General features: G+C 37.3%; 1 protein-coding gene across 2 annotated transcripts in view; it reads left to right on the forward strand.

Annotated features, from left to right (window-relative positions):
• Window positions 1-25,135, forward strand: part of LOC150089663 (E3 ubiquitin-protein ligase KCMF1-like) — a 223,166-nt gene that overhangs the window by 116,582 nt on the left and 81,449 nt on the right. Inside the window, exon 3 of one of the 2 annotated variants that reach the window (XM_090368717.1) lies at window positions 10,397-10,536. In XM_090368717.1, coding sequence (XP_090224843.1) covers window positions 10,397-10,536 — 140 coding nt within the window. Of the gene's footprint in view, window positions 1-10,396; window positions 10,537-25,135 lie in introns of those variants that run through there. The other variant, XM_090368718.1, reaches the window with a different exon arrangement.

Below are 25,135 nucleotides of genomic sequence, written 5' to 3' on the forward strand. Positions count from 1 at the left end.
CATAAATTTGATGAGCTTGAAGTGCTAGTCAAGACATCAAAGGTAGATATTGTTGGGATATCAGAGACGTGTCACACAGACATAAGCAGTGCAGAATTGGAATTTGGGGAGTACATTGTATACAGAAAGGATAGATAAGACAGGAAGAGAGGAGGAGTTATGCTGTTGGTTAAAAAACACATAAAATCAAAGGAAGTGCATGCAATTGATGTTGGTGGACAAAGTTGAGTTTGTTTCGTGTGACATAAGCACTGGGAAAAGAAAAATGAAAATAGGTGTATGTTATAGGCCTAATGAATCTGATGAGTATAATCAGCAATTATGCAGAGAAATGGAGTGGGCCAGTTAATCAGAATGTCTTATAATGGGGATTTTAACTTTCCAGATATTGACAGGAACTTGCGGATTGATTACTCCACACACTAGCAAGACTTTTGTGGATTTATTGGATGACTGTTTTCTACAGCAACATTTTGAGAGGCAACCAGAGGGAGTAATACTGTTGATCTGATTATCAGCAGTGATTATTTATGCATTAAGAATGGGCAGATAAAGGAACCACTGGGCGACAGTGATCACAATGTACTGATGTGGGAATTACTCAAAGATGTAACTACCATCAAGGCTAAAGGAAGGGCTATTGCTTTCGTAAAGGTGACTACAGGGGTGTCAGACAGTTTTTTTAAATTCTGTACATTGGGATCAACTGATGATGATGTTACCAATTTTGAATTCTAAATTGGAAGCCTTCGGGGACTTAATTTTGGAGGCTACTAAGTTTTTCATTCCAATACTGTTCAAGTTTAGGCCTAAATGGATGTCAGATGAACTAATGAGGCCCGTGCAGAGAAGAAAAATGTATGGGATGCATATAAAGTATCAGGTGACACAGAAGCCTATGGCAGATATAAACTAGTCTGTAATCAAGTCACAAAGGCACCTCTGTAGCCAGGTGGGCAGGAGCAGTAGTGCGTAGCACATGCTTCTTGATTAGACCGGGGTTCGAGCCCATGACCACCAAATACGGAGGATGTGGAAGGTCAGGGAATAACCACCGCATATCCCCAGCCCGGATAAAGGGTGAGGGTCGGCGTCAGGAAGGGCATCCGGCCACAAAAATTTCATGCCAAAACAATAAAAACACTGACCCCATATATAATGGGATAAAGCGAGGACAAAAAATAAAGTCACAAAGGAGGTTAGGCAGGCGAAGGCAGATTACGCAGATTACTCAGCGTTCTTGTGGGCCTCTATGAGAGCTTGAAGGACAGGGTGGATGCCCTCGAAGAAACTAAATTGAGGGGCCCATTAAGCTCTCAGCTGCCCACATCAATGCCAGAGCTTGCACTTGGGCATCACGTGACACAGAGGCAACCCCCAAGGCAGAATGCGCTGGTACCGAAGGAACTAGTAGTTGTTGGTGACTCTATTGTCAGGGAAAGGGGGAACATGTTTTGTAAAAAGGATAGGTGGAACAGGACCAGGGTATGTCTGCCAGTGGCAAAGGTTGATGACGTTGTAGAGCGAATATCATTTTTTAAGGGCACAAAAGGTGATATAGTTGTACACGTTGGCACTAATGATATTGAGAGTAGGAGACCGGCAGAATTACTTAACAAGTACAGGTCACTGTTGAACAAAAGCCGAGAATTAGGGTTGAATTTGAAAGTGTCTGCAATTCTGCCCAGACACGATAGGAGGGAGTATATGATGAGAGCCTTGTCGATCAATTCGGCCCTGGAAAGATTGTGCAAGGCTCAAGGGGTAGAATTTTTTTCAGCCTGGACTGTACTTGTTAACAGGAGAGACTGCTTCTACAGGGATGGGATACACTTAAATAGAAAGGGTGCAAGAATATTTGCTGATGCTATTGAGGCAGTGTTAGGTGGGTCGGAAAACTGCTAGCTTGGGGGGAGACAAAGACAAATAGATTGACAGTAGCCACTGGCAGAGGTGAAAGAGATTCTTGCACTGCTTCTATTACAATGAGCAGAAGCCTGAAAAACAAGATGCATGATATTTCAGAGACTGCTGGGAACCATTGCGGTACAAGTAAACACATGGGTTGTGTTAGGGTAGCTAAGAATAGAAACAGGTGCAGGTATACTTGCGTGTACACCAATGCTAGGAGTTTAGTAAATAAAATTGATGAATTTGAGGTATTGCTCAAAACATCAAAGGCAGATATTGTTGGGATATCAGAGACGTGATGTCACACAGATATAAGGGATGCAGAACTGGAATTTGGGGAGTACAACGTCTACAGAAAGGATAGGAAGGGGGGAGGGGTTATGCTATTAGTTAAGTAACACATAAAGTCCAAGGAAGTGAAGCCAGTCGACATCGCTGGACAGTGCAGTGTTGAGTCAGTTTGGTGTGACATAAGCATTGGGAGATCAAAATTGAGAGTAGGAGTGTGCTATAGGCCTAATGACTCTGATGAGTATAATAAGAAACTGTACAGAAAAATAGAGTGGGCCAGTAAATCAGAGAGTCTTATAATGGGAGATTTTAATTTCCCAGATATTGACTGGAATTTGGGGGCTGGTCACTCACACACTAGCAAGGCTTTTGTGGATTTATTGGATGATTGTTTTCTACATCAGCATGTTTGGGAGGCAACTAGAGGGAGTAATACTCTTGATTTGATTATCAGCAGTGATTCTTCATGCATTAAGAATCTGCAGATAAATGAACCACTAGGTGGCAGTGATCACAGTGTGCTGAAGTTGGATTTACTCAAAGAGGTAACTACCATTAGGGGTAAAGGGAAGGGTTATTGCTTCCGTAGAGGCGACTACGATGGACTGAGACAGTATTTAAATTCTATACAGTGGGACCAACTGATGATGTTACCAACAGCAAATTCAAAATGGGAAGCATTCAAAGAACTTATCTTGGAATCTACTAGGCTTTACATACCAACTAAGAAATATTGTTCAAGGTTTAGGCCAAAATGGATGTCAGATGAACTAATGAGGCATATGGCAGAGAAGAAAAATTCATGGGATACTTTCAAATTAACACAAGACACAGAAGCCTATGATAGATACAAGTTGATATGCAACCAAGTTACAAAGGAGGTTAGGCAGGCGAAGGCAGATTACGAGAAATCCTTGGCAAGGGATGCAAAGAAAAACAGCAAAGAGTTCTTTACTTATGTAAACTCTAGAAGGAAGGGGATGAATCAGATTGGTCCACTTGAGATCGATGGGTCAACTGTTGATGACCCTGCTCGGGTAGCTAACAAACTAAATGAATATTTTGCATCGACATTCACACATGAGGAGTTATTCAGCGAGGGGAATGCCAGAGGTGTATTCAACTCTAGCAGTAAGCTAGAGAATCTTGTAATAACTGAGAGCAAAGTGGAGGAGAAATTGTTGAAGATAAACACAAGAAAGGCACCTGGGGTGGATGGGATCTATCCAGTTATATTAAAGGAGGCAGCAAAGGAGGTAAGCAAACCCTTAGCCATAATTATGAGAGCTTCCTTGGACTCAGGGGAGGTACCCATAGACTGGAAATGTGCAAATGTGAACCCAATTCACAAAGGAGGATCAAAGGCTGACACAAGTAATTATAGACCTGTGAGCTTAACTTCTGTTCCAGGAAAATTAATGGAGGCACTGGTTAAAGAAGCACTGCAGGATCATTTAGACAAGACTTCAGTTATAGCTCGGACACAGCATGGTTTTGTTAAGGGGAAGTCTTGCCTGACCAATTTGATTGGATACTATGATGCAGTCACAAAAGAACTGGATGCAGGGAATAGCTTTGATATTATATACTTGGATCTTAGAAAGGCTTTTGATACTGTTGCACATGGAAGACTGCTACACAAATTGGAGCAGTGTGACGTTGGAGGCAAAGTGCTGCTATGGATAAAGGGGATGGTTGAGTGACAGAAGACAGAGAGTGGTAATCAATGGACACTGCTCAACGTGGACTAATGTTATTAGTGGTGTTCCTCAGGGCTCAGTGTTGGGTCCATTATTGTTTTCTGTATTTATAAATGATATTGATGATGGTATATCAAGCTTAATGTCCAAGTTTGCAGACGATACAGAAGTTGGCAGGGTTGTCAAGGACACTACTGACACTATGCTGCTGCAACAGGATCTGGAAAGGTTGAGCAGATGGGCTGAGAGGTGGCAAATGAAGTTTAACATTGACAAATGTAAAGTACTACACATGGGAAACAGCAACCCCAGATCAACGTATCAACTCTGTGGTATTACACTGACAGTGGTAGAGAATGAAAGGGACTTGGGGGTGGTTGTGCAGGCAGATATGAAGTCCTCTGAGCAGTGCAGATGTGCTGCAAGGGTAGCTCATGGAGTATTGTCAATGATATACAGGAATTTTTCCAGCAGGGATAAAGAGGTGATTATTCCCTTGTATAAGGCAATGGTCAGGCCACACCTAGAGTACTGTATACAGGTCTGGAGGCCTCATTTCAAGAAGAATGTAGAGCTGCTGGAATGAGTACAGAGAAGGGCAACAAGATTAGTGAATGGAACAAAGGGGTGCTCTTACAAAGAAAGGCTTAAGTTTTGCAAATTATAGTGTCTGGAGACTAGGCACCAGCGAGGTGATCTGATAGAGGTGTATAAAGCCTTGAATGGTTTGAGCATGCTCAATGCTGATGGGATTCTTCCTCTAGCTCAGAATAATCACCTGAGAGGGCATAAATTCAAATTGAGGAAAGACAGATGTAGGATAGATGTGCGGAAATTTCCCTTTAGCCAGCAGGTGGTTGTTTGGTGGAACAGACTTCCATCCCTTGTGGTGGAGGTTGATAGCCTAAATAAGTTTAAGGCTCAGCTGGACAGGTATTTTGAACGAACAGAGGGGTGAAATGGGAGTAGTGATTTTTTTTTTTTTTTTTTTTTTTGACTGATGCTGCATAAGCTTGCTTTCTTGCATCAGATGCCTCTACTAATGCTAATTCTGATTACAAGAAATCTTTGGCAAAGGATGCAAAGAAAAACAGAGTTCTTTACTTAAGTAAACTCTAGAAGGAAAGGGATGAATCAGATTGGACCACTTAACGTAGATGGGTTGACTGTTGATATGCTCAGGTAGCTGATAAACTGAATGAGTATTTTGCATCTACATTTACACCCGAGGAGTTATTCAATGAGGGGAGTGCCAGAAGTTTATCGAACTCTAACAGGGAGCTAAGTGATTTTGTAATAATGAAAGCAAAGTTGAGGAGAAATTATTGAAGTTAAACATAAAAAAGGCACCTGGGGTAGATGGGATCTATCCAGTTATATTAAAAGAGGCAGCAAAAGAAGTAAACAAACCCTTAGCCATAATTATGAGAGCTTCCTTGGACCCAGGCGAGGTCCTCATGGACTTGATGTGTGCAAATGTATCACCAATTCACAAAGGGGATTCAAAAGGTGACACAACTATAGACCTGTTAGTTTAACTTGATGTGTTCCGGGGAAAATAATGGAATCACTGGTTAAAGAAGCCTTGCACAATCATCTGGACAAGACTGCAGCAATAGTTAAGACACAGCGTGGGTACTATGATGTGGTCACAAAGGAACTGAATGCCAAAAATAATTTTGATATCAACTTGGCTTTCAGGAAAGCTTTTGATACTGTTGCATATGGAAGACTGTTGTACAAATTGGAGAGTTATGGCATTAAGGGTAAGTTGCCACAATTTATAAAGGAATGGTTGAGTGGGAGAAGACAGAGAGTGGCAATCAAGGACACTGTTCTTTGTGGACAAATGTTATTAGTGGAGTTCCCCAGAGTTCGGTGTTGGGCCCATTGTTTGGTTTGGATATTTATCAATGATATTGAAGCTATATCAGGTTTAATGTCCAAGTTTGCAGATGATACAAAGGTTGGCAGGTTGTTAATGACAATAAAGACAGTATGCTACTCCAACTGGATCTAGATAAGTTGGGCAAATGGGCTGAGAAGTGGTAACTGAAGATTAACATTTACAAATGCAAAGTGCTGCATATGGGTAGCAATAACCGAAGAGAATGTACAACCTGTGTGGTACTACACTCAGGAAAGTGAAAAAGACCTGGGGGGTAATTGTGCAGTCGAATATGAAGTTAGCTGAGCAGTGCTGATGAGCTGCCAAGGCTGGTCATGGAGTCTTGTCAATGATATATAGGAATTTAGCTTGCAGGGACAGGGAGGTGATTATCCCGTTATACAAGGCAGTGGTCAGGCCACACCGAGAGTACTGTGTACAGGTGTGGAGGCCTCATTTTAGAGGGATGTAGGGTTGCTAGAACGAGTACAAAGAAGGGCAACAAAATTGGTGAGGGAAACAAAGGGGTGCTCTTATGAAGAAAGGCTTAAGTTCTACAAATTGCAGCGCCTGCAGTGTAGGCACCTGCAAGGTGATCTGATTGAGGTTTATAAGGCCTTGAATGGTTTGGGCAAGCTGAATGCTGATGGTATTCTTTCTCAGATTAAGAACCTGAGGGGACACAGATTCAAATTGAGGAAAGACAGTTGTAGAATATATGTGTGGAAATTTGCCTTTAGCCAGCGGGTGGTTGATTGGTGGAAGACTTCCATCTTTTGTTGTGGAAATTGATAGCCTAAATAAATTTATGGCTGAGCTGGACAGGCATTTGGAATGAATGGAGGGCTGAAATGGGAAGGGGTTTTTTTGGCTTATGCTGAATAAGCTTGCCTTTTTGCATCATATGCCTCTGCTAATGCTAATTTCATACATTGTTTCTAGTTTTATGCATTACTGTTTAAAGAAATGTTTAAAGAAATTATTAGAGTTCATTAAACTGTACAGAGAAAATCTCTGTTTATAAAAAGTTAAATTGAGAGACTATAAATTATTTGAATAACAAAGTGTACGAAAAAAACTAGGAAGTTTGTGGTTTTAATGGTTTAAATAAGTAGAGTTTAGGGTGAAATGAGCAATAAAGAATTTAATCCTTAGAAGAATAAGTTTATTTGTATGATCTGGTTTCAACCATGAAAAGAGAACTGGATATCATACATCCTATTTTGCATTCTTGTAATGCCAGACAACATCAGGCTGAGAATAACTGTAATATAGGGTTTCATTGGAGATGAGACTCACCAATTTGTAAGGTGAAGTACCTAGAGGACAAGTAACATTTTAAGTGTTATCTAAAATGTTGTCAGTGGAGAAAAGTGTGTGGTTATGTGTAGGTAAAATTTTTCTCGGTTTGGTCTTGTCCTTGTTAACAGGAGAGGTTGCTTTCACAGGGATGGGACACCCTTAAATAGAAGGGATGCAAGAATATTTACCGATTCTATCACGACATTAGTGGGTTGAAAAACTGACTGTGTGGGGGATACACAGATTAATAGATTAACAGTAGCTGCAAGCATAGGATCAAGCGATGCACTGTTTCTATTGGAACATGTAGAGTGATGTAAAGCAACGTCGGGGATTTCCAGTATCCGTGTAATGTCAAATGTAGACATTATAGGAACACTGGAGACACGGTGTCACTCAGACATAGGACCCCGGGTGCCAAGCGATTGTGACCGAGTGATTTCTCCAGGCTATCACTGCAATTTCTCAAAAGCAAATTATAGTTCTCTTATATTCTTGTCGTTAATAAATCTATTTATTTAATCAGCTTTTGTTACAAAAGTACTTGTATAGAGCAAGGTAGGAAAGCCACCTTTCTTTATTTTCATAGTTTATTATTAACACCTACTACTTTTCGTTTGGTCACACCAGGCACTGTTTCTGCCTCCCCATGGCGGGGCCAGAAACCTTGGCAGAATAGTTAATCTGCCAAGGGCTGAAAGGAGCGATATGAACTATACCAACACTGACTCATGCGGGATCAATAACCCATCACATTCCAGAGAGCAGGAAGATCACAACCCTTCCTGTGGTAAAAGACAAAAGAAGGATACAGACCAAAATTTAGTTGGAGAACCTGAAAATGGTTCGCTGCCTAAAATCAGGTGACTTGCTTGCCGAAACAACAGAATGCAAGCACTCTGATAAATTACTTAAATTGAAAACAATTGAAGGAACTCCCATAGAAGTGTCACCTCATGCCACCTTAAAAAAAACTACTCAAAAGGAGTTATAACTGAATGGGACTTTCTACATGTGACTGATGAAGAAATTAAACAGGAACTGTCAGACCAAAAATGTAATTCAGGCCAAGAGAATCTTAATTAAAAGGGATGGCTCATTACTTCCAACTAGAAACATAATGCTAACATTTAATCTGCCAAATCCACCTACTTCTGTAAAGGCTAGATATTTGAACTGTCATATCTGACTGTATATATACCGAACCCTAGATGCTTCAAATGACAGAAATTTGGGCATTCACAGGCAGTATGTCGAGGGGCTGCAGTATGTGCTTCATGTGGGTCTAAAGATCATGTCCATACTGAATGTTCTGCACAATCTTTACAGTGTCCAAACTGTAAAGGCAACCACTCCACTTATTCCAAAGACTGCAAAACATGGAAAAGAGAAATATGATTCAAAAGTACAAAATTGAGCATAAAGTTGAAGCAAAAAAACAAGTATCACCAATTACAGTAACACACTCGTATGCAGCAAATGGATATCTGCTATTACCAGCACTACCACTGTGGTTCAAACCAACATTACAGTCCCTCCCAAATCTCTATATCTGATTGGGCTTGCTCAGTCTTAACTCCATCACTAAAGTCATTCTCAATGGCAACTTCCAATCAAGCCATCAACACACCAGTTTCAATTCTGCCAGACATGTCTCCCACTTCACGGCCAACCACATGATAAAGGTATAGATACAGATAAAGGTATAGATACAGAAGACAAACCCTCTGTCCACGATCACATGGATACATATGAAAAATAAGTACTCGAGGAACCAGTCTTAGAAATATATGCTGAGGAAGAGATGAATGCCTGTCCATATTTCCCCAAAAAAGAGAGAAAGCCCGAACAAAATAAGCAGACTATCATTTTCAAAAAGACAGATACAAATACAAAACCAATATAATGCGTACAATAATACAATGCAATTGTCAAGGTTTCTGCAGTAACATCAATGACATTCGTGACTTCATTGACAGATATCATCCAATGGGCATCTGCCTTCAAGGAACAAACCTAACTCTACAAATAAATATAGCACTGAACCGTTAAGGTACCTACAGACAAGACCGATTTCCTTCCAGCAGAGCACATGGCAGAGTGACTATTTTAATTGATTCCAAAAATCGATGTAAATGCCTCCAGCTGCAAACATTTTTGGAAGCCGTTGCAGTAAGAGTTTCTCACTGGTCTCACTTTATCTTCTTCAATCAAGAATGGGCATACATAGATCTTGAAGCATTGACGAGACAACTACCACCCCCAGTAGTTATCATGGGAGATATAAATGGACACCATCCTCTATGGGGGTCTCAACAAATGTGGAAAATTGATCGAGAAGTTATTGGAAGAGCAGAATCTCTCACTCGTTAACACTGGAGTAGCGACATACATCCATTTACCCACAGGAACAACCTCAGCCATTGATATTTCTATATGTTTCCAGCCCTATACTTGCTTATTGAGTGGCTGATCTTTAACAATCCACTTAACAGCAGCCATCTCCCTGTTGTCTGCAAAACATTAACGAATGATATTACCCATTACGATGGCCAAAAAAAGATGGAGATTTCATAAAGCTGACTGGACAAAATACACAACTCTTGCTACAATAGACAAACAAATAATCACTACTCAGTCAATAGACAATGCTATAACTCATCACAAAACAAATATTAATGGCAGCTGAAGCTACAATCCCTCAGTCTTCTGAAAAATATTATAAACATGCCATAACGTGGTGGAATGATGAATGCAGTTTGGCCAAGATAGAGAAGAACAAGGCTTGGAATTTCTTCCGAAAGTATCTCACCTCCACCAATCTCATAAATTTTAAAAAAGCCAGAGCTAGAGGCAGATATAAGGACTTCTACTTGCACTGTTGGCCCTTGCTGAATCTCTCTCTCTCTCTCTCTCTCTCTCTCTCTCTCTCTCTCTCTCTCTCTCTCTCTCACACACACCTGTTGATGTTCTTTAAAAACTGGCATAGAATGTAGCACATTCTCTGATGGCCCAGCCATTTACATGGCTGTTTGTGGAGGAATTATGTAATAAACTGACCATACAGTGTATAACCATTTTTAGTTAAATGTTAATAAATAAAATAAGGTTTTTGTTCATCCTTTATGTTGAACTGAGTAGCACAGGAGTTTTTAACTACAGAGATTTTTGTACAATTGCCAGTCTTCCCACCTTGATTTACACTTGCTATAGCTGACCATAAATTTTCCAAGTTGTGTATTACACTTCTGTATCTATATATAAATAGATATATGTTATACTCTATATGTATTTTGTTCCTTAGATTTATATTATGGAGGAGAAGCAGTATCTGTAGGTCATCCTCAGTCACTTACTTGTCCATTTTGTGGAAAGATGGGTTTTAGTGAATCTTCTCTTTTAGAACATGCATCTGCTGAACATTCGGGTAATTCAACTGATGTAGTAAGTACATTACCACCTTATATTTTTAAAAATATGAATGTAAATTACTGTTCCAAAATATTAGAGAATGTGATTAGAGTTTCACCTTATTGATATTGATTCTGCATGGTGTGCATAGGTGTTGCTGATAATATTAGCCAATTTCAAACTTTTCATATTGATTGCCAGTTTTCACATTTCAGAAAATCTTCAGGTGCTCAGTTGAATTCATATTGAGACATGCGGAGACCAAGGAAGATGCAACATGTGTTTGGAATGCTCTTCAAACCATCTCTGCACAGCTTTTTGTGCACATTGGAATTATCATTTGAGTACATCAACAATGCACTAAGAATGTGGTCTGTAACAGTACTTGGCTGCACCTGAGAGTTGACAGCACTCAAGGGTGATGAAGGGTCTGCTTCTATGCTAAAAACATTGCTCACACCAGAACACCACTTCTAGGATCTGGACAGAGTGCATTATGCATTCAAACAATACAGTGGGTATGTTTGTTTCACAGTTTTTCCACATCCATATGTATTTATCAGCAGTGCATCAGTTGTTTGATGTTTATAGTAGGGCTTGCAGACCGGTTTTATAAAACTGGTTAAATCAGTTTTCATATTGAGTTGTTAAAACCGAAACCGAGCTTCTAAAACCGGATTCAAATATTTTCTTAGTGAGCCTTCGAATATAGTTTTGTTACGCACACTTTTCTTATGTTTGTTCGTTTGTCTGGATCGTTCAACTTCTCTATGTTTTAAACATGTTTTTTATTTTATTTTATGTTTAGTTACGAATCTCATGGGCAAGTGGCCCAAATCTAGGAGTACCTTTTATCTTCCCACCTGTATCATGGCACGATGCAGGTGTACTCATTTACGACTGAGTGAGTCGGAGCAATTGCATAAAAGAAAATGCTCAACATTCTCCGTTCCATCTTGTTCGCCAGGCAAGTTATGGAACGCGCCTTATTGATGGTTACCCACTATAAACAGATTCGCTGAATATTGCATCAAATTTCAATCGTAGAAAGTTTTTTGCTTCTTTATTCCTATTAAATTTGCGATCAAATGTTCTCCAAAAAGCAGCTTCACCAAATTTAGCTTTTATGTAATTTTGAAAATACAATAGATTTAATTGGGGAAAAAAAATTGCAAGTAAATAAATAAAAAATTTCTTTCGTGGAAATTTTGAAACTTGCCTCGTTTAGACTCTTCATTCAGTGCTTGCGGGAGTGACGCATAGTATTGTGCCTTTGTTATCTTCAATATTTTTATTTAAAATTGTCGGTGATATAAATTCCTACTAATTAATATTTATTACTCTTAATATGTCTAAGATGAAATCAAATGTATGGAATTATTTTGCTCGAAAAAGCAAAGATGAAGCACAATGTTCGAAATGTCAGAAGATAATGAAGTCGTCTGGAGGATCTACATCATCTTTGATGTTGTATTTAAAGAAAATGCATCAGATTGACATTAAACAAGATAACAGTGAACCTCCCGTAAAAATGGTAAGAACATTAGAAAACTTTATCGTTAACTGTCAACTGAAGCTGTCTGACGATGACTGGAAAACACTTGAATTGCTATGTGAAACTTTGCGACCAGTTGAAATGATTCTGAAGGCTATATAACCTCAGAAGATACAGACTTACTTAAAGCAGAGTCTTCAATAGAATTTCTGCTTGCTAAGCTTGATACAGCAGAAAACCCATTTGCTTTAAAGTTTCACCAAAGCCTTTTGCAGCGTTACAATGCAAGACGAAATTGCCAAACTGTGGCTTTGATGAGCTATCTACACAACCCGAAAAAGTTTAGGAAAGAAGATTTAGGTTCAAGAACTTTGATTTTCCAAGTAAGAAAGTTTTGAAAAAGCATGCTGAAGAGATTTATCAGAGATTACTTGCAAAATATTCCGAAGGAGTCTTAGCGTTGAATGAAGAAACTGAAAATAAACGAACTGTTCTTTTAGAAGAAAACAAAGACTCGTCTAGTTCCGATGTTGGAGATACACTCATGCGAGAGTATGGTAGTGTAATAAAGAGATTAACTGAAGAGCCTTCAAAATATCCGAGTGAATTGGAAATCAGCGAAGAATTCAAAATTTTGGAGGCAACTATCAGTAGAAGTGAAAAGCTGGAGAAAGTTTATAGAGCACTGCTGACCATTAAACCAACAAGTGTCCAATCTGAGAGAGTGTTTTCGATCACTGGTCTCTTTAACACAAAAATAAGGTCAAGTCTATCAGGAAAAATGCTTAATATACTGTGTTTTTTAAAGGATCATTTTCAGAAAAAAGCTGAGCTATAAATAAAGTAATTTCCCCAAGCTGTTTTTTTTCACATTATTTTTATTTATTTATTATTATAGGGCTTATTATTTTGCTTAAAGGATTTGATTATGATTTGTACGATCTACCCAAGATAAAATAAATACCTGTGTTATAAGTTTTTAATTATTTTCCCTAAGTCTGAGAAAACCGGTTTTAAGAGTAAACTTCGGTTAAACTCTGTTTTGAAATTTCTCGGTTTTATGCAAGCCCTAGTTTATAGTAATGATTTACAAAATTAAGCACTATAATGCAATGTTGAAGAAATTGTTACAAATGCAGAAAGTAGTGCTGAATTGTTGCCAACTGCCAGCAAAAATTAAAAAAACAACTACAAAATAATTTTTTTTATAAAATCATTATTTGGTCGTACCATATTTATTTAGCAACATGTGTTTGGACTTTTTTGAAAGAGAGCGTAGGAATTATAGACGCCAATTCAGACAAACGGTGCCCATTCAAGTATCTATAGAAAAGGCATGCATACAGCAGAAACAGAATGTCTGAGACAGAATGGAGAGTCTCTGTTAGAGATGAGTCATTAATTAACCTAACTGCCCTCTTTTGAATGGAATCTAGAAGCCTGAGAGAGGTTTTGGATGGGGAGGGCAACACCCCAGGTGTGGGAACAACGTTCCATGGTAGGGTAGATTTGCAATTTGTAAAGTGCGAACAGCTGTTTGGAAGAAAAGTAATGCTAAGAGTGAAAGAGAAAACAGCTTTTTTTTAGATGAAGAAGAAGCAGTATTTGTAATGGGCTTATACCAAGAGAGATTAGAAATCAGGGTAATCCCCAATAGGGATATATGATCTTGCCTAGAAATAAGTGTGTCATCAAAGATGAGCAGAGGAATATTTTTTGCTAGACAGGACTGAGTTTTAGAAGGATTGAAATCAACTAAGTTATCTTTCTCCCACTCGAGAATTATGTGGAGATAAGCATTTAAGGAATTCGTAGTGGATATTCGAGCAGTTGAAGTTGTTTGTGCAGGGCATGGTTTCTCTAACTGGATGATGGAATGCAAATGTGTGTCATCAGCAAAACTATGGATAGGATTTCTGGTCAATGAAAGCAGGTCCTTAATATACAAAAGGAAAAGAGTGGTAGGAGAACTGAACCATGGGGAACACTAGCATTAGTGGAGAATTCAGAAGACAAAGAGCCATGCACCATCAGCCACATTGAGCAGTCGGAGAGAAAACTGGATTCCCAGTTACAAAAACCAATTGGAAAACCGTAAGATGGAAGCTTATTTAGAAGACCTTTATGGCAAACACTATGAAAAGCCTTTGAAATGTGAAGAGCAACTGCTTAAGTTTCACAAACTTTTCCACTAAATTTGGCCACGGATGAGTAACATAAGCCAGAATATCACCAGTGGATCGACACTGATGGAATGCATACTGGCGATCATTGATCAGATGAAATGTTTCTATATAGTTTAAGAGTTGGCAGTTAATTGATTTCTCCATTATTTTAGAAAGAATAGAAGTAACTGCAATGGGAAAATAATTAGATGGAACGGATTTGTCACTGTTTTTAGGCTGGATATGAGCAAATTTCCAAGAAGAAGGGAAAACACCTTTGGAATAAGCAAGTGAAAAATGCCGATACAGTACAGTACAGGTCCAGGAGCACAAGTTTTAAGGATAAATGAAGGAATACCATCAGAAAACGGAGCTTTATTACATCGAGATTGTTCAAAATCCAACATCCTTTTGATGGAAGGCCACAGGAGGCATTGAATGGAATGGTGGGAGGTGGTTTACCTAGATCATCAGTGAATCTGATGATCTAGGTAAACTACCTGAATGAGAAGAAATGTTGGATGCTAGCAGGTCAGCTTTATCCTTGGCTGGATTGGCAATAGAACCATCTGGTTTTGACAGAGATGGGAATGAAGAAACAAGGTTTCTACTCTTAACCTGTTCGAAATCTGGTTTGGACTTAATAATAACTGCTTTTCATTTGTTTCGAACTTTGGTGATGGCAGAAAATGAACCTGGAGATTTAGATACATGCCAATTGCAATACGCATCATTCTTATCTTGAACAGCCTTAGCACATGTATTGGGAAACCGAGGTTTAGATGAAGGATGAGATTTTAAGGTAGAGTGTGAAATAAAGGACGAAATCCTTTATTTCACACTCTATGATCTGAGCAAGCCGACTGGGCCAGCTAGGTGGGTAAAGTGCCCATAACCCAAAGGTCGCGGGTTTGAATCCCGCCTCAGGCTTGGATCACAGTAAAATGCAAAAACTTTGGGAGGTGCATTATGGCCATAGAAGCTGATGTGCCAACAACTAACAAGAGAGAAAAAAAAAAAAAAATCTGAGCAAATATTGACATCAGACGACTTAAAACAGTAATCTAACCAAGGAATAGAGATAGCACAGTTCATCTCATTTTGCATTCTTGAATGCTGAACAACATGATTTTAAGAATGGCCACAAGAGAAAGGCTCCATTGGAGAAGAGATCATCACCAAGTTGTGGTCTGAGGTGCCTAGAGGACCACTCACCTTGACTTAGAAGAGTTGTTTATGAGAAAAAGATCGTGTGCTGGCTGCATGGTTTGGATTGTCTGCTATTTTGATAGATAAATGAACAATCTGTGCAAGGTTATTAGTAATTGCAAAAGCCTCATCATCTTGGCCAGCTGGGTCCATGCGACTAGAAAATGGAAGCCAGCTGGAGTTGTGAACATTAAAAACATCAAGGAAAATTACCTCGCTGTTATGAAAGTTGGTCTGGGAAAAGTCAAGTTTCAAAGAGAGGAAGTGAAAGAGTTTGAAGTGGTTAGTGGAGTTGGGAGATGATAGAGGCATCAGATGAATTTGACAGAATGTGGAAGGGAGATTTTAAGCCAGAGAAGACTGAAAAGAGGCGATTCCAAGTTGCCAAGTCTCCAACAGGGAATATCAGAATGGACATATGCACAAGTATCACCTTTGAAGTGAAATGAATCATATGGTGAATAATTCAGATGAGCAGTAGTTGAATTAGCCAGTAACTTGGATTCTGTCAGAAAAAGTATATGGGATTGGCAGACTAAATGGAAATGGACATCATTAAGATTAGAACTGAAATGACTTAAATTTGTGAAACAAATGAAGTTTTTGAGAGGTTTAGATCTTTTGGCAGATAATTTTATTCTATTAGTTTGACAATTCATGGTCTGTTGAGAAGTAAGAAAAGGTGGCAAAGACATGCTGTATGAAGTTTTGGATATGGTTGTATAAGGATGCACTGATTAATTGGTACATGATTGGTAATCTGGCTCCTTGGCCGATTAATTGTTAACTGGCTTTTTTGTCATTTAATATTTTATTAATTGACTATTTCCTGCTAAATTTAAACTAGTTAATCACTGCCAAGAGATTCATTAGATAGCTTTGATATACTGAAATGGATTAAGTATACATTTTCTGAGTTTGGCTGTTTTTATAGGCAATTTATTTTTATTAATACAGAGAATACAATAAAAAATTAATGCAACTTAACAGGTATTTTAATCAAATATCACATTTTTAATACAGTATAAAGAAAAAAACAAATTAAAAGTAGTTTTACACATAGTAATCAAAATTAAATACTCTTAAATTGTAATTCAAAAACATCAGTATCCTCATTTTCAGGACATAGCCTATTTCTTGCAGGTTCATACAAATTACCACCAATACCAAATATTCTTTCACTTCCAACTGGTGCACTTAAATATTTCATAGCCAGTTTACTCAGAAGAGGCAATTTGTCTCACATGTTTTTCCACCACAGAAATTGGTTATTGTTTCTAGGCAGTAATGGCAAATTTAAATACTGATTCAATTCTTGATTGCAACACTGAATAATGCTTTTCCTTTTTTTTTTTTTTTTCTAGGATCGCTTCTCTTTTGAACTTACTCTGGGTGACATTTCTTCTGTTCCTTTGATTTGAACACACACTCTCTCTCTTAGCAGAAGCTAATTCATCAAACAAACTTGAAAAAGTCACTGTAAAGCCTGGGGTATCTTGATCTTCACTAGAACTGGTTGAAGCATATCCTGTTGAAATATCATCAAGAGAATCCTCTTTTACATCCATTCGATCTTGCTCCAGAGCTTCTAAAACCCATTCCTTTATTATTATTTTTTTTATATCATTTCTTTGAAATTTCATCTTAAATCTATGATCTGTAAAAGTAGATCAACACAAAGATTTATTTTCCATGTAAGCAGAAAGTCTTTTCACAATTGATTGATGATTTCAGCTCCTCAACTGTGGTAAAAATTCCACTGAAATTATCATTTTGAACAGCTTTGGATAAAAATAAATTAAGAGTAAAAATTGTAAGGATTATCGTTGAAGTGGTAGATTCTCTTTTACTAGCATCATTAGTGATTTCTTCAACTGTACCTAGGAGTTGACAGACAGTATTTTCTACAAGACCCCACTAGTTATTAACTTAATGTTGAAATACAGTAAACCCCCACTATTTGCGGTATCTGTATTCGCTGTCGCTGATTTAATATAAAATGAAACCTGAAAAAATGTGAATTTTAAAACGCTGTGAACATTTTCCGCCATAAAAAAAACATGGGCGTGGCTAAAATTATCTTTCCCGATCAAAACAGCGCTTAGCGGGTGGGGGAGAGGGGTGACAAAATCGCGAGCGTGGATGTTTCTCGCTAATCCTTCTTCAATATGTGTTATGCACTTGTCATGGAAGGTTTCGTCATTTGCTTTTAATTTATATGCTTATAAATTGAATAAATTTATAAATTGATATGCTTACAAAAGTGATAAATCTACCGTTTTGCAGTGTAAAACAGACTTTTTTGAGTGTGTTAACAGAAGAAAGTGACTTTATTGTGGACAAGTTCTTTCTAACCCATACAAAAATATGGCTACAAATAACAAGGGAAATGTGAAAAGATCAAAGAAGGTGATGACATTAGCGAATAAAATTGAGTTATTAGACAAAATTTGTAATAGTGAAAGTGTCTCCTCAGTGGCAAAACATTATAAAATCAGTGAGTCAACGGTACGATCAATCAAGAAATCGGAAGAAAAAATCCGCTGTAGTGTCCATGAAAACACGCTAATTGCTTCAAAAATTTGCTCTGTAACTCGTGATATTAAATTAGAAAAAATGGAAAAGGCTTTAAATCTGTGGATAGAAGACCGAACTCAAAATAAAATTCCGTTAAATTCACTCATCATTCGTGAAAAGGCAAAACTCCTTTATCAACACTCTAGCGAAACTGGTGAAAGCACTGGCGGGATAAGATTTTTAGCTAGCAAAGACGCTGGTTTGAAAGATATGTTTGAAATTTCTAATAAATATTACATTTAATATTAAATTGTTTCTTATTTTCATTTCGATGCCATATGCTTGCATTTCACTATGTACTGTCCATGTACATAGTCATATTATGAAGGTACATATAATACATACATAGACAAAATTTTAGACTAGTTTTTCTTATATATTTCATACTTTGGAACGGAATCCCTTTATTACTATGGGAGCCATAACTCCCGCGAATAGCGGGGGTTTACTGTATTGTTATCCACAACATATGTTGCGAGAGGTTTTTGCTGTTCTGTGTTTTTTTTTAGCATGTAATACATTGAATTCCAACAAGTTGATACATCTTGAATTAATTTATACTTCTTTAAATTTAGCTGCTCCTCTGTTTCCCTTAATTTGTTAGCTGCTGAAGCAGAATGACTGAATTATTTTAAAATATTCCTATTGATAGTATCAACAGTCCGTACAGCCTGCTGGGCAAATATGGAGTCGTTTATTGAAAGTTGTAATGTGTGTATGAAATATGATTGTAACTGTAAACCACTATCAGTGATACCATCTACAGTATTTTCTCCAGAATCTCACAGTATGAAGAAGACATTCCTTTTTTGAGAGCTCATATTTTTATAGCACATTGTTCAATTCTTCAGTGATCTCTATCCCTGTATGAGAGCCTGAAAGAGGAAGAACTCTTAGGACAGCTCTGTGTTGTTCAAACTCATTTGAAAGCCAGTGGCCTGTAATACTCAGAAATGGAGAATTATTTGTAGTAGCTGCTCAAATATCAGTGGTTAAAGAAATGTGGTGGTGTTATCAAGGGATGTTTGAAGTTTTGTTTTTACCTTCTGAAATATATCTGGAATTATTTTATCAGTGAAATATTTTCTTCTTGTAATGTCGTAATTTTTGCAAATTTTTTTTAATAGCCTTTGGAATCCAATGTCAGATGTTACAGAATATGGTTGAAGATCAACAGCTATCATTTCTCGAATTAAATAATGGATCTCTTTGGCCTTGTGGTCATTCATATCCCAAAGCTGCTTCTTTGTTAATACTACTTCTATAGTAGTTTGCACTTTAGCAGGAGGTTCAATGGTGCAGCTACTTCCTGAACTTTCAGAATATGTCCTTTTCAGCTTATCAGATGCTTCTGTTTCTTTTGACATTTCTTCCGGATGGAACTTTTTAAGATGATTCATCATATTTGTGGTTGTAAATGTTTTGGCTGTTTTACCACCCCTTGCTATGGTAAAATATCACATAAATTACATTTAATTAGAAAAAATAAACGTAACAGATGAGAACATCATAGCATTAGGTGATTGATTGATGTTATGATATGTGTATATATAAAGAATCTTTCTTTCTTTTCCTATTATTTTCTAACCTTGAAAATGATTTGGGGTTTTTTTTTTTTTCCCCCGAAAAAGCACTGTCGCATTAATTTTTATGTTTATTATGTTGTTTTAGTAATCCTTTTCTTTAGCATTGCAAGTCTGACAAAAATAACCATCAATATGTATTATAACACCATTATTAATACAGCAAATAACAAAATATCATTTCAATTTACCTATAACACAACTAAAAATTATTAACCTCATTGGTGTTGAGTAGAATTGTCAGTCTCCAATGCTGCCAAAAATTTCCAAGTCCAGAATGGTAGCCAAGTAGAAAGACTTAAGTGGGAAAAAAAAATTTTCATCCACAAGTTTTGCAATTCTTCTTAACAGTTCAAATGAGATGGTCTTGATATTGAAGCAGGTGTCACGTGACTGATAACTGTCTGTGTGTATCAGGGAAGTGTTTCTGAGATGCAGGTGATGTATTGGTGCCACCGGATGCAAAAAAAATGTCCACCAGAAGGCAGTCTAAAAGAACTAGTTACAGATATATAACTAATTTTGTAATTGAACACTTTTAGACATGAATCATTGTAATATTCCTTATATTAGTATTATTTAGTTGATATTTGACTGTATGTATGATAATTAAGCAGTAGGCAACTTTTTCATATTTAATAATAATAGTGCTGCTGGCTATTAAGGTTGGAAAGCATTATAATGACTAATTGGCCGATTAACAGAGTTTGATTAATCGGTAATCAGGCAATTTTCTTATCAGTGCAACCCTAATGGTGTACCCATAGTAAGAATATAACTAGCTCCTTGACATAACTCTTGACTTAACATAACTATGCCCACATACACACTATTCAGACTTCCTCCAGTCACTGTCTAGTAGAGTAGAGTAGAGGCAACGAGATTATACACTTGCTGATCCAGAACTCTCCTAAAAAGTTACCGACAGGTTTGGTCTGGTGAACTATCTAGCTGCCCCGGTGCAAATGCCGTTTTAGAGTTGTACCCTCGAAATGTAAGGAAGATTGCATCTTGCCATAATGTCCATCATAACCTCAAAGGGCATCAATTATACTGCATGATTTGAAGAGATGGATGTGGGGGGAGGGGGTCACTTTGCTCTGGAGACTAAACATGGGTTCCACAACTACTAGCCTCCAATAAGCAAAGTGGTGGTATTGCACCGGTTGATGAGAGTCATCTACCACCTACTATTGCCTGGTGGTGGTGGCATTCCCCCATGAGGTGTGGGTGCCACACCTCGTCTCCTGTTTACATTCGCTCATACCCATGCCGTAACATTTTTTTTTTTTTTTTTTTTTTTTTTTTCAAAATTTGCAAATTTTTACTGATTTCCTCTAAAAAATTGGCCATGAGGTGAGCTTTGTTAGTTAGTCTACATTGAGATAGAGAAATGCAATGATATTGTCTTTCTCTGTTTATGTGCAATAATTTCATAATAATTCTAATCAACAGTATCTTTCAGGTAACATATTTGCTTTTTATATTATATGTAAATGTGATTTTTTGAATTCAAGCTGTGGAAAGTGATGTGATCAATATTTGCAAACAAATAGGCATAAAGACAACTTGTAGTACATACAACAAAATGCAAAAATAGATGTAGCAATTCATAGTGACAGTCATATATGTCAATCGTTTATTTGCATCTTTTATCATAGAACATAATCTTCCTCTTGAGTTTTTGCTGATTATGCGGGCTGTTTTTCAGAAATATGATTCCAGTAGTGAAATCAGTTGTGAAAAACACAGTTGTGGAAGAAAGAAACATCAGGCATTGTTAGTAAAATTACAAGGAGGATACGGAAAGAAGAGGTAGTGCTGACTCTCAAAAATGGGCCATATTTGATTGCCATAGATAATAATAACCAAAGTGATTCCAGGCTAAATCCCACTGTAGTGATTTTTCTTAAAAGAAATAAATAAAATAATCAAAAAATAGAAAGCAGCTTGCTCTGCCAGCAAGGTGATGCTGGATGGTACAACATAGGACATCTTTTTCTGAACAAACTAAAGGCATTTGGGTTTCCTTCAAATATGTCTATAACTTAGTGTTGATAATGTCCCTGTTATGGTAGGCATAAAAATTGTAGTAGAAGGGTTATTAAAAGAGGAGATTGAGCACTTTGTGGTAATTGGCTGTCCTTGTCATCTTATTAATTTGTGTGCCAAAAAGGGAGTGGCATGCCTTCTGTGAATGTGGTTGAATATTTGATAGACACCACTACTATCTAGAAAGATTGATTTAAACAGTTTCATGGCAGCTGAGAAGCACTCATATTGCTTTTCTCAACCACTACTAACTTCTTTAAACAGACCAGGCAAAGGCTGCCACTGTACTACATACCAGTCTGACTACACACTTAAGCAATATGTCATGCTATACACATGCTTCAAAATCTTTTTTTTACTTCAGTGGCATGTATTAGTTGAAACTTTAAATCTATCTTTCTAGATAGTAGTGTGTAGTGTATACACTATACACACACATTGGCTGTTTTTGTTTGTGTGTAACCAGACTGGTATGTAGTACAGTGGCAGCCTTTGACTGGTCTGTTTAAAGAAGTTAGTAGTGGTTGAGAAAAGCAATATGAGTGCTTCTCAGCTGCCATGAATAATACAGCAGTCACTAGTGAGGTGGCACTGACTGTGTGGTACTACACTCGGTATGGTGAAAAATGAAAAAGACCTGCGGTCTAATTGTGCACTCAAATATGAAGTTCTCTGGAGCAGTGCAGATAGGTTGCCAGGACAGCTCATGGGATTTTTGTCAATAATATAGAATTTTGCTAGCAGGGATAAGGAAGTGATTATATCATTGTATAAGGCATGGTCAGGCCACATCTTGAGTACTGCATACAGGTCTGGAGGCCACACTTCAGGATGTAGAACTGCTGAATTGGTACAAAGAAGGGCAGCCAGATTAGTAAGGAAACAAAAGTGTACTCTAACCAAGACAGATTTCAGTTCGGCAAATTAAAGCATCTGGAGACTATGCACCTGCAAGGTGATCTGATTGAGGTGTTCAAGGCTTTTAATGGATTGGGCAAGTTCAGTGCTGACACTATACTTCCTCATGCTGAGACTACATCGAGGGGGCATAAATTCAAATTGAGGAAGGATGCTGCAGGATAGATGTATGTATATTTGTCTTCAGCCAGCAGATGATTGATTGTTGGAACAACTTCCATCTTTTGTTCTGCAAGTGATAGTTTAAGTAGATTCTGGGAGGAACTAGATAAATTCTTGAAATGTACGGATGAGTGAAGTATGAGAGGGGTTTTTTTTTTTTTTTTTTGCTGATGCTTTGTAAGCTTGCTTTCTTAGATCATTTGCCACTACTAATATTGGCATCTACAGTCTTACTGTTATTTCTGAAAGATTTATTATTGTTTTCAGAGAGTAAATTTAGTCGTGGTGCTCCCAATATAATAGGCATTACAATCAATTCGACATTTCCAAAATCTCTAATACGTGTGCGTATTATCATTTTAATAGTTTTAAGTCTAACCTATCTAGTACAGAGTTAACACAACATGTCCATTCCCACAATCATAATCCACTGATCCGATTCAGCTATTACTATAATTAAATTGGAATCCAATTATAAAATTCTCCAAAATGAAGCTTTAGTTATTGAATGGTTTCATCGACACACGTCACTGAACATGTTAAACACAAAACTCCCAATCAACCTCTCCCTTATTTGGGATTTGGCACAAATAAAGTTCCCATCTGCTCTGAATTGCATATCGGGTAATAGCTCTTTATTAATAACATTCACATTCCTCTTCTCACAAAGCTAACTGAAGACAAATATCGAAAGTTGCTCGTGCACAACTATTGGCTTTTCATTAATAATTAATCTATTCAAGGTTATCCCCACCTGTACTATTTTAATTGGCAACTGTGGAATGGAATGTACATTCCCTTTCTTTTTTTTTTAATGTGTTTAATTTAATTGCATGTTTGATTTTTTAATTTAAATTGAACCACAACTTCAGTAATGATTTAGTACAAGTAAGTCTATCATTCCTATTAACTATGTGTCTTCTATAATCTCATCACATCCATGTGGATTCGTCAAGAGTGCTGAAAATTAAGCAGTGCTACTTTAATATACTTAGTCATTATAATATAGCACATAAGGAGTCCTTAAATGTACAGTTAATATTTATGTACATAACATTCAGAAATATATGCACATGTGAAATTTCATGTACTTAAAACAGTCTTTGAACTGGAAAATGGAAGCCTATGAGAATGTTTCAGTTTCTATTTTGTCCAAAATGTTTTTTTGCAATTTTCAGAATTAATATGTATTTTTTGAAAATAAAAGCCGTCGAACATATAGAAAGTTTTTAAATTTTTTATTAAAAATTAAAGTATGTACAATAAGTACATACTTATGTTTAACTTCAATTTCTCCTCCATTTTGCTCTGAGTTTTTAGAAAATTATTAAGTATCCTGTTGGATAAACTTCTGGCATTCTCCCCCCTTAATAACTCCTCATGTGAATGTAGATACCAAATACTCATTCAATTGTCAGCTATCATCTGAGCAGGATCATCAAAACTCGAACCGTCGATATCAAGTAGACCAATCTGATTCATCCACATCCTTCTAGAGTTTATACAACTAAAGTTCTTTTGCTGTTTTCCCTAGCATCCTTTGACAAAGATTTCTCATAATCTGCCTTGGCATGCCTAACCTCTTTTGTGACTTGATTACTGACTAGCTTATATTTACCATAGGCTTCTGTGTCGCCTAATAATTTATATGCATCCCATGCATTTTTCTTCTCTGCCACGAGTCTCATTAGTTCATCTGACATCCATTTAGGCCTAAACCCTGAACAGTATTTCTTAATCGGTATGAAAAGCCTAGATTACTTCCTTGAGTGCTTCCCATTTAGAATTTGCTGTTGGTAACATTATCAGTTGGTCCCACTGTACAGAATTTAAAAACTGTCGGAGACCACTGTACTCACCTCTGCTGTCTTAAGGTAACCTTCCTCTTTTCATTAAAAACTTTCTTTCAAATTGCCAATTTCAAGTGTGTTTAGGATCCACTCTCTCTTGAGTATTTTGCCAAGAGTAGGAAGTCCCACAAGGATCTTTTCTAAGTGTCATGATTTTAGCCATTAAAATAAACTCATATCACAGAACAACTTCCACTAGTGATAAACATGCCCTCTATGTTGATGATTTTGTGATATGTTGCCATTCATGTAATATGAAGATCATTGAAAGGCAACTGCAAAATGCCATTGATCACCTTACATCTTGGTCTCTGGCTAATGGGTTTAGATTTCCATCACCGAAAACAGTTTGCTTACAAGTTTGTTGTAAACGAAATCTTTATCTTGACCCAGAATTAAGGCTCTGGCTAATGGGTTTAGATTTCCATCACCGAAAACAGTTTGCGTACAAGTTTGTTGTAAACGAAATCTTTATCTTGACCCAGAATTAAGGCTCTGGCTAAACAACATCCCAGTGGCAGCTGAAGTCAAATTCCTTGGACTTAGTTTTGACAAGAAGCTGACATTTTTACATGTTCATCAGTTAAGAACAAGTTGTATCAATAGGTTTAACATCATTCA

This window comes from Mastigoproctus giganteus, chromosome 2 (assembly GCF_048544385.1).
Source record: "Mastigoproctus giganteus isolate SK-2022 chromosome 2, ASM4854438v1, whole genome shotgun sequence".
Taxonomy (NCBI): Eukaryota; Metazoa; Arthropoda; class Arachnida; order Uropygi; family Thelyphonidae; genus Mastigoproctus; species Mastigoproctus giganteus.